The 10,067-nt window shown below is 40.6% G+C and overlaps 2 protein-coding genes across 2 annotated transcripts; one reads left to right on the forward strand and one right to left on the reverse strand.

The window, feature by feature from the left end:
* Positions 1-869: 869 nt before the first annotated feature.
* On the reverse strand, positions 870-4,505 carry tnfsf14 (TNF superfamily member 14). The gene is made up of 5 exons (XM_061700602.1): positions 4,298-4,505; positions 3,298-3,331; positions 2,741-2,809; positions 2,420-2,488; positions 870-2,178 (listed from the first exon to the last, which is right to left on the reverse strand). Exons 1-5 carry the CDS (start codon positions 4,484-4,486, stop codon positions 1,787-1,789), a joined length of 753 nt encoding a protein of 250 aa, XP_061556586.1. The 5' UTR covers positions 4,487-4,505; the 3' UTR covers positions 870-1,786.
* A 683-nt stretch (positions 4,506-5,188) lies between these two features.
* Positions 5,189-8,890, forward strand: LOC133415231 (transmembrane emp24 domain-containing protein 1-like). The gene is made up of 4 exons (XM_061701139.1): positions 5,189-5,498; positions 7,646-7,743; positions 7,989-8,172; positions 8,582-8,890. Exons 1-4 carry the CDS (start codon positions 5,325-5,327, stop codon positions 8,783-8,785), a joined length of 660 nt encoding a protein of 219 aa, XP_061557123.1. The 5' UTR covers positions 5,189-5,324; the 3' UTR covers positions 8,786-8,890.
* Positions 8,891-10,067: the final 1,177 nt, after the last annotated feature.

Below are 10,067 nucleotides of genomic sequence, written 5' to 3' on the forward strand. Positions count from 1 at the left end.
TTTATATAATTTACAATTTTTTAGGGTAAGTAACAGTTTGAACAGGAGGGTTAAAAAAAAAAAAAAAAAAAAAACTTTGCCACCACAATTCTTATTTTGCTCGAACAGGAAAATGAACGCTGTGACGTGTGTGATGGGGGAAAGAAAACTCTTCTTTGTTTTTCATACTTGACGATTGATTTCTTTGTTGAGCATATTTAACACGTGTTATAGTCAAGTAAGAGTAGGGATGCTATACAGTGGACCTCCGCTATTTGCTAAGTCTGGGAACAAGTGACACTCATTATAGTTGCCAAAATGTATTTATTTATTTTTTTTTTCTCAAAGGAAAAAAAATACAAACTAGCCGGGGATCATGTCAAACAAAACAAAAATGAATAACCGGGACTTTCTGAAATTAGGGATTAGGTTCCCCCGAAAAATCCACAAAAAGGCGAATTTGCGGAGGGCCACTGTCGTGCCAAATGCTCACTTCAGTCGCTGATTGCTTTCAGATATTTATATTGCATTTATTTATTGGTTCGTTACAGTATGAACCTTGATAGAAAATTCATTACATTTATATCACATACACGTGCGTCAAATTACAATGATCTGTTGTAATTGGGGTTTGCTGTATCACTGATTTGTATTTGATTTCTTTTTAGCGGTCGCTGTATATTGAAATGTCCACACGGGGGCGATCTTTAGCACATTTTTGAAGATTTTATTTTGCTTCGATGAAACAGGGATGACTCTTCTCAAGGCGTAATTCCTTAACAATAAAGCTTTATTAGTATTGTCAAGTTGCTTACATTTGCAGTGGTGATTTCAGTATTTTTTTTAAACATGGTGCCCCCCCCCCCCCCCCCCCCACACACACACCCCAAAATAAAGCATTTATTATGTTTAAACTTGTGGGTTGTCTCTACATAAGTGAACTCATTAGGTAGACAAGCTCCATCTAAAGAGAGCCAACACAAGAGCTGTGAACGATTGTGAAAATAACAATTGTGGCCACAAAATCGCCATAATCTGTGTACAAAATGTTCAATTATGGCTCAAAAATACGAAATTGTGGCTAAAAAAAAGAAGAAAAAAAAAAAAAAAGTAGCCGCGACGACAGTTGAAAACAAGAGGAATGAAAGTGGAGCTCGTTAGTCATCCATCCGGGCCCAGATGCACATTTTCCACCGTCGGCGAAGCTTAACAAGCGTCAAACCTCAACTGTCAAATTGAAGGCTTTTGCAACAGTAGAACCTTTTACTCATCTCCAAGCTTCTCTTTATATACCCCCCCCCCCCCCCAGACACACACACACACACACATACATACACAAAGTCACCTTCTATTGGAACTCCTTCAAAATAAGAATTAAAAAAAAAAAAAAAAAAAAGGGAGGTCATTCGGTTTTCATTCAAAATCAAGAAGGTCTTTGCTTTGACGCTGTGTATGAATTGCTGATCGTTTGCAGCATTTGTGTTCCTTAACTATTTAAAATAAGGTAACTAGGTCATTTGGGTATTGTTCAAAATCAGCCGGGTCCTCGTTTTAATTCCTGATAGTTTGAAAAAGTGCGAGAGCTGTTGAAAAAGGAATACAGTATAATTGCCTATGGATGCCACAAAAAAAACAAAAAACATTTAGGCATTAGACAAGGCTATGGCCTGACTCAAAGACGCTCCTCCCCCTCACTTGTGCATAGTTCCTGGGCACCAAGATGCCAAAGCTATTTTTTGTAATAACAAAATACAAAAGTGTGAAGAACAGCCTGTGAAATAGAGCTGAAAAAAAACCCCGAAGAGCATTAAATCATAAATGCACCGAAGACGTTCTCGTTAGCGATGACGCGCACTATTTTGGACGTGTCGCTGACTTTGACAAACACGGCGTCGTCTTTGCGCAGGTGGAAGACCCCGGCGAGGAAAGTGTCGCCGTTGCCCCTGTTCTTGTCGTTGGCCGAGGAATATTTCCTGGACTGCAGCAGGAGGACGCTGCCGCCGGGGTGCCTGCGAGTGCGCATCATGACCGCGTGGTGGAAGACGCCGCGCTCGTGAAAGCTCACTTTGGAGTAGACGAAGTAGAAGCCTTCCCGGCGGATCACCAGACTTCCGTCCTTGTAGTCCACGCCGCGGAGGACGCGGTCCGAAACCAGGCTCCAGCCCATTACCCCTTTGCCGTGGACCACGTCCGCGCCGTCTGCGCACAGTCAACGCGCCAGACCTCAATATGGAACACTTTGCTATTGATATGAACAGCGTCTCTCAAAAGTAACAATGCACTTCCTTTTTGTATGCTGCTGTATATTCTTATTTGGGCATCATTGTTAGTATACATTAAGTTTACACCTCTGCAAAGAAAAAAAAACGACTTGTGCTTTGATTTCAAGCTCGGAGCCGCAAGTATTCGTTTCGATCGCGGTTGCACGTGTCGGACTCACCCATCAGGCGGGCGACTGGTTTGGAAAGCGGCATGCGAGGAGCGGACGCGTTAGAAGATGCGCTTTTTTCTGTTGTGAGAGGAGGAATGAGGAACATTATAGACAGTGGATAAGAAAGAAAACAAAAGTCTACACACCCCTGTTGAAATGCCAGATATTCCTGAGAGAGAAATTTGATAAAGATGCATCTTTAAATCAATAATCCACCATTAGTGTCACAAATAACCTGTACAACAATATATTATGGGGGGGGGGGGGGGGGGATGTTGTTGCACAAGTGTGCACATCCCCTCATAATGTAGTTGCACTTGTCAGACTCACCCATCAGGTGTGTGAATGTTTTGGAAAGAGAGTTAAGACGGTTAGATGTCTGGGGCGATTCATTTTTTTCTGTTGAGGAGAAGGAAAAAAGAGTAGTCATCTGGATACAAAAGTCTACACACCCCTGTTTGAATGCCAGGTGTTTATGACATAAACAAACAAGATCAAGATAAATTTGTTCAAAAAAAACAAACACTTGACAATAAATGTGATCTATAAGTTGTACAACACCATGAACATATGGAAGTATATCTGTGCCTTCAGATTTTTTAGTCTGAATTACTAACACAGAATTTTGTACAATGTACTTTTCAGCTTTAAAAATTCTGCATGTTCAGCTGCTAATCGTTGAAAGCCAACTCGGAGGTAGCGAGAAATCTCCAACTTTCCAATTGGAACACACCCCAGAAGTGATGGTTTTTTTTTTAGGGTGGGGGGATTCACTGAATGTTGAATTTGCAGCTGAATATGTTTAATTTTAAAAATCTGATGGCCACAGATTTGCTTCCATCTGAAAAGTCATTTTGGTCATTTAATTGAAAGGCGCTGCGGCGTACCTGCGCTCAATTTGGAGAACGATGGTGACGGTGTCTGCAATGCAAAGTGAACACGTCACACGCGTTTAAGTTCAGATGTAACACAGTCTTTTAGTGTCACCTTTGCACGCTTGTGTGAGAAGAGTCAAGGCCGACAGAAACAGGAAATAGACCGCTTCCTTTCGCCACGCTCTCCCGTGTACAATTTGTCTTTTGCCATTGAAGAGCAACCGCGACACCGTGACAGGAAATGCTCACTCATTTGTTCTTCTTACAGTATACAGTATGCATTATGATCCAACAACGCGCCCACCGGCCGCAGCATGAGGCCCAACAACCTTCGCAACCTCGTTGATTTAAGATGTAGAGTCAAAATGGCTGCCGCACACCGTGTGCTTTCACCATGTGTTCTATTGTCTAACTTTATGTAACTGCGCTCAAACTGATGCAAATGACGATGATTCTTCTGGGTCATTTGTGTGCCCACAAAGGAAGTACATTTAATGGTAAATAATTTCTAAATGTTTTGGATAAATTGTATGCATTTCAATGTAAATAATTGGTAAAAAAAAAAAAAAAAAGAAAAAAAAAAAGAAAAAAGCTTTATTGGTGAAAAGAAAGAAACTATTTATTATTTCAGTTTAAAAAAAAGACATTTAATCGTACATAAAGTGTAAACAACAACAAGAAATGTTTATATTATGTAATTAAATGTAAAAAGAAACAAAATTATTTTAATGGTAAATAAATTGTTTAAAAACAAAATATTACAATGAATAATAAATAACGTAAGAAAAGAATATAAATAACAAGGTACATACATTTAATAGTAAATGCATAAAATGAAATAAAAAGATGCTTTTTAAGAAATGATTATGTAATTTTCAATAAACGCTGTTGAGGTGACTTTTCGACACGAGAAAGAGTTCGACGGATGAATTGTTCAAAATCCAGGACGACAATTGGTAAATTCCTCGATCAATGGGCGATGAGTGCGCGGTGTATCCGACGGGCTGCTTACCTGTCCGAAGTGACTCGAGTGCAGGTAGAAGATGAGCAGACCCTCCAGGACGAGCCCAATCAAAGCCACGCTCACCAGCGCCAAGAGAAGCCTCTGAGCCGGCCCGCCGCGGCGGCCCGCTCGGGGGGGTCGCGGAGGGGCCGCGGCGTGGCTTTCCAACACATACACGGACGACGGCGACTGCCTCATATCTGCGCCGCAGCCAAACGCTTCTGAATAGAAAAGTCAGCCTGGATGCTTGCGAGGCGAGAAGATGAGCAAATGGGTGGGCTTATTTGTGGTTGCCTCGGCAACCACAAGCATCTGTGCTGTGACTACATGGCTGTCCGCGTCTGCTCGTGTGTGCGGCACTTGATAACGGCAAAAGAATCATTGAATTAAATGTTGTAACTGACTATGAGCGCTCATGTCGCTCGCAAGTCAAAGCAAAAAAAAAAATGATGGCTGGTATCTGGAAAAACTTGTAAGTTGTGTCGCACGTATCTCAAGGCGCCACTGTATTAGAACGTCGGAACTTTATTTGGGGGTTAATCAGGGGACTTTAAATGATGACAACCCCAGTTATATGAGGGTGTGCATACTTGCGCAACCACATTATCTCATTTGTTTATTTTTATTTCTCATTAAAAAAAAAATTCAATAGAGTTTTACGGGTGATGGGTCAGACTTATGGTGGAATTTTCTTGGGTAAATGGGTAATTGTTTTTTCTATATCACGAAAACCTGGCAATTGAACAGGGGTGTGTAGACTTTCTATATCCACTTGTCCCTACCGAGCCACCCAGTTACCTTCCTACCTACATTGTGACCTGAAAGAAGACGTGACGGCGTAATGTTTGGATGAATGTTTCCGATTTTGTCAGTGATGACTAATAGCAGGTTACTAGCGCAACGATCCAGACGTTCTGGTGGTGCCGGATGGCCAACGGCGCTAATTGAGACACGAGCTGGGCTTGTTGAGCAGGTTTCGCCTCCAGTGCGTGCCTCGCGAGCGACTGTCGTCAGTGCGCTCACTGCGATTTGGAGGATGGCGCGAATGTGTTGGCTGACTTTGGGGGCCTTTTTGGCCGCCAACGTCGCCCGGGCTTCGTCTTCGACGGCCAGTCAGGAATTGGAGTTCACCTTCTTGTTGGCGGCGGGCAGCACAGAGTGCTTCTACCAGACCGTAGACAGGGACAGCATCCTGGAATTTGAATACCAAGTACGGTAACTCGGCAAACGTGTCGTAGCCTTGTTTGAGCTTTAGTTCCATAAGTGAAAGAATACGCTGAATATGCAATATTTGGACAAAAGTAATGGGACGAAGCGCGGCGTTGGTCCTCGCCGCACAGCTTGCGCTCGCTCGCTTGAGCCGACTGAGAGCTAGAGTGGGCTAACTCCATTTTCGGTCATTTTGCAGCAGGGTGATTTCAAATTTGATTGCCGCCGCCGCTCGAGGCAATACGATACAATACACAAAACAATGCAATAGTGGTCTAAGTTCAAACATCAAATCAGTCAATGTTTCATCCAAGGTGATATTCATGACATTCACTAATATGCACTGGAAACCATGCTAAGTAAAAAGTGCTGAGTGCAGTCATGGACTTTGCTGTAAGAGCGAGCCAACTTCCAATGTTTTTCCAGATTTCTCTCGGCCATCGATAGGCCGATTTTTTTGGCGAGCCGAAATTTGAGATACGAGCGCTAAATGTTGACGCGATCTCAGCTGAACTCACTTCACAACAAGCAGCCGTTTGGCAGAACAGTTCTTGAAAAAAGAGACGTAAATTGTTTTTTTATTGCTTCTTCTAGTTTACTGTCAAACTCAACATAAAACAAATGCTAACACACAGTGCAAAGCGGCACAGAAAGGCTAATGAAGAGCATCCATAGTCGCAGTGTTATAAGCAATGTGGAGGATTTTTTTTTTATTAATTGATGAATCAGGTAAATATATATATATATATATATATATATATATATACAAAAACAGGACATTATTTCAAATTGATTGTGTTGAAAATGCGCAACTGATTAAGATTCAGTGACTAGTTTGGTCCGCGACGTGAGAAAACATGCAAAAATGTTGATCCTTGTTATCCCAAGTAAAAGCGCGTTTGCTTTCATGGAGAGCTCCAGAAATCGGAGAATATTGACTGTTGAGAGGCTGAAATTCCAAAGATTCTGGCAATTTTAAGTTAAACGATGACTCGAAACGATGAATCAATTTGATGATTGACTAGTTGTCAATTAATCAATTAACTGCTGCACCTGCAGTTATGAGTAAGTTTAGTTTGAAATATAATTGTGTCGGTAGAAAACATTTTTTTTTGAAACTCGATTTCGGACATCGGCGGGGTTTTTTGAGGCAAGCTATCTCCCCAATTAAATGTTCCTTTTCCGTTGGCAGATCATTTTGCTACAATGACATAATGCATCCTTCATTTCATGCCGTTTTTTAAGCTCTGTATTTGCAGAGCAAAATGTCTCGCAATCAAAGAACCACAATTGTTTCATGGCGTATAGTTTCCGATTTTTTTCCCCCCTCAACTTGCATTGTTGAATTGTTGCTGCAGAAAGGTGTGCCGGCTTCTTCCACATTTAATTACCAGTTGTTTTTAATACTTGAACTTGTGACATTCTTGACGGGGAGTTTTACGGCGCAGCACGAACGTTCTGCTTTGGAACTGAGCCAAGTCATACGCATCGTCAACGGGGGCCTTTGTCCGAGAAAACGGGTTGTGCTACAATCAAGCAACGTGGATGTCGCTTGAAAATTAGCCAACATCATTCAACGTGACAATCGGAGCAGGGCTCTTATGTCAAAGCACTTTATGACAAGAGAATCATATTAGGAAGGGAAAAAAATTGCCGAGTCGTAATATGTGAGAAGATTGTACAAGACTAAAGTCCGACTATTTGGAGGAAAAACTAAAGCTGATACAAGAATCGAGTTAAATTGTAAGAAAAAGGGAAAACTTAGAAACCTGACAATATATTTCGGGCAATAAAGTCGTAGTATTACGAGCGAGAGAGAGAAAAAAAACCACATTATTCAAAAATGAAGTTGTACTATGGGGAACAAACAAAGTGTACATTTTATGAGAAACGAAACACATTTATATGAGATAAAAGGTGTTCACATGAAAAAAGATAAGAGAAACTCACTTTTACAAGAATGAAGTCGTATGAGAGCGTTAAAATAAAAAACAAATTAAAAAAACATTGAAATGATACCAGAATAAGTAGTATATATATATATATCATTTTAAAAATCCCTTAAAATCACATGAGAGTAAACCGGTAAGATTGTGAGAGAAAAAGGAAAAGGAAAAACACTGAAACGATGGCGTGCGTACGTTTCAGGTGATTGGCGAGTCGAATCTGGACGTGAGCTTCGTCATGATTTCACCCAGCGGCCGGCGAGAGTTTGACGACAGGAGGAGAGGTCACGCCACCCACAAGTACCTTTCCACCTCTGACCTCAAACTCGCAAAATCATTTCACGCAGACAAATCAGGGATCCAAATTGGAACTAAAAGTTGATTTCACCCAGTGTTCATCAGAAAGATAGGCCTTTTCATTTTTATTCATTTCTGCACTTAAACTAAAAAAAAAAAAAAAAATTTTTTAATGGCGTTAGCTCACAATTTCTGTCATAGATGTTTAAAAAAAAAAAAAAAAAAACGAGCTAATGTATTTTTCGTAGGCTGGAGCGCACCGATCAAGGCGACTACCAGCTGTGCTTTGACAACAGCTTCAGTAAGGTGAAGGAGAAAATGTTGTTCTTCACGCTGCTCATCAGCAACCCCAACAGCACGGCACAAGACCAGGGCATCGTGGGCAACGCCACCGCCGGCCAAACCTTGGAGTACAAGCTGGCGGACTTCATGGTGAGTGACACGACGCCGGACAAAGGATGTCGAGGTGTCATCTGATTGGAGGAAATTTGGTCTTTTTATATTTATATATATATATATATATAATACAAGTATACTTCACTTATTATTCAATTAAAATGCATTCCATGTAAAAGTTCAATAAAACCTGTAACCGAACGAATGTTTGAAAACATGGGATTAAATACAAATGTATTGTACTTTAAAGTTAAATACAACTGAACTGTACTGGATTTTTCATTTTTATTTTTTTAAGTTAGGGCACTGTAGTTTTAAGGACAGTTTGACGATTCTTTTGCATACCACTAGACGGAGCCCGTGTGGCACACTTTTGAGAATGACTGCAATAAAGTCCAAAAGTTGGTTAACGTTGTCGTGGTGGCGGTTTTGTGGTGTCCCGCAGACGCGTCTGAATGCGTTGCACGTGAAAATCCAAAGGGCCCGCGTGATCCAGCTCATGTTGAGGACCTTCGACACACGGGACCAGCGCCTGCAGGACAACAACCTGTGGAGGGTCGGCTTCGGGTCGTGCGTCAGCGTCATCGTCATCCTGGGCGTGGCCACCGCGCAGGTTCGCATTCTCCAGTCGCTCTTTCCCGAGAGCTAGGACTGCTCGCGTCGCCCGCCGGGGGCGCCGTAGGGAGGGGGCAGCGCTGGCCGATGAGAAGCTGTGCGTGCTTGTACCTCAAATCCACTTTTTTTTTTTTTTTTTTTTTAATAAAATAAGGCGTAATGTTATTGGATAGAATTTTGTTGTTTTATTTCCACACCATCTGAGAACAATATGAGGGCGGGGAGAGTGTCTTAAAATATAAGAATAAAAAAATCTAATAAAAAAAAACCACGAGAGTAATGTAATATTATTATGAGAAAAACATCAAAATCATACAATATTAAAGTTATAATCCTGTGGGGCAAAAAATGTTACTTTTTGAACACAAATTGTACTATTGAGAGAAACAGTCATATTTCAAGGGAAAAAAAATACATTTTAAGAAAATAATGTGGTAATATTGTGACCCCACAAATCTCTGCAAAATCTTATGAGGAAAAAGTAAGATTACCAGGAAAAAAAAAATGTGTCATGATGCTGCAGGAAAAAAAAAAAAGAATTCCATTTGAGACTATGTTCGTGTATCAAATCAACTTTTCCTTTCTGATTTGAATGGAAATTCCATTAATTCATTCCAGCTCCCAAAAACAAAAACTCTGTGTAACGTGTCTTTTAACAAAAAAACAAACAAACAAACAAAAATTCTGTATATAACACAGTAATAACATAAAAATAAATGAATGTAAAGAAATAAAAAATTTTTTTTACTGTTGTTGACTGTTTTTCTGTTTCCGGCCACACTTTCAACTTTGGTACCGCTCGCTCAAGTTTTTCCATGATTTTATGATGTAATCATTTGCTTCTTTTCTCAGCATCCATGCTTGGAAAAAAATGTATTTGACTAAATACGTGCACTAAAAACGGAAAACGCACGCACAAAACACAAAAGATAGCTGCACTTTTTTTGTAAGGTTAACTGATGGGGGCCGGATGTTGTGAAGCTCACTGCCACCATCCAGTGGCAGAATGCCTGAAGTTCACTTTTTTTGTTGTTTTTTTCTTTGCTTGTCACACAAAGCAAAAAAAAAATGTTTTTTAAATTAAAAACTCGGTACTCGGAAGTCAAGGTACGACTGTTATTTCTTTTGGAGAGATGCTTTTCATCGGAGCGTAAACATATTTGCCACGCTTGCCACACGAATCGCAACATCGTCAATATTTCGTTAAAAATGAATCATATGAATCCAAGTCATAACAAACAAACACCGTCTGGGTGTTACATTTAAAGTCAAAGGCAACAAAACGCACACAATAGCTTTTCGTTTTGAAGCTTCAA

The sequence above is a fragment of the Phycodurus eques genome, chromosome 16 (genome assembly GCF_024500275.1).
Source record: "Phycodurus eques isolate BA_2022a chromosome 16, UOR_Pequ_1.1, whole genome shotgun sequence".
In the NCBI taxonomy this organism is placed as follows: Eukaryota; Metazoa; Chordata; class Actinopteri; order Syngnathiformes; family Syngnathidae; genus Phycodurus; species Phycodurus eques.

Bases quoted from the DNA above. Each gene is read 5' to 3' on its own strand.
- tnfsf14 (XM_061700602.1), bottom strand. From the start codon at position 4,486: ATGAGGCAGTCGCCGTCGTCCGTGTATGTGTTGGAAAGCCACGCCGCG. The intron at 2,810-3,297 runs GTACGCCGCAGC...TCTCCTCAACAG, and splicing joins GTTCTCCAAATTGAGCGCAG to AAAAAAATGAATCGCCCCAG. The intron at 2,489-2,740 runs GTGAGTCTGACA...CTCTCACAACAG, and splicing joins AACATTCACACACCTGATGG to AAAAAAGCGCATCTTCTAAC.
- LOC133415231 (XM_061701139.1), top strand. From the start codon at position 5,325: ATGGCGCGAATGTGTTGGCTGACTTTGGGGGCCTTTTTGGCCGCCAAC. The intron at 7,744-7,988 runs GTACCTTTCCAC...TATTTTTCGTAG, and splicing joins AGAGGTCACGCCACCCACAA to GCTGGAGCGCACCGATCAAG. The intron at 8,173-8,581 runs GTGAGTGACACG...GGTGTCCCGCAG, and splicing joins ACAAGCTGGCGGACTTCATG to ACGCGTCTGAATGCGTTGCA.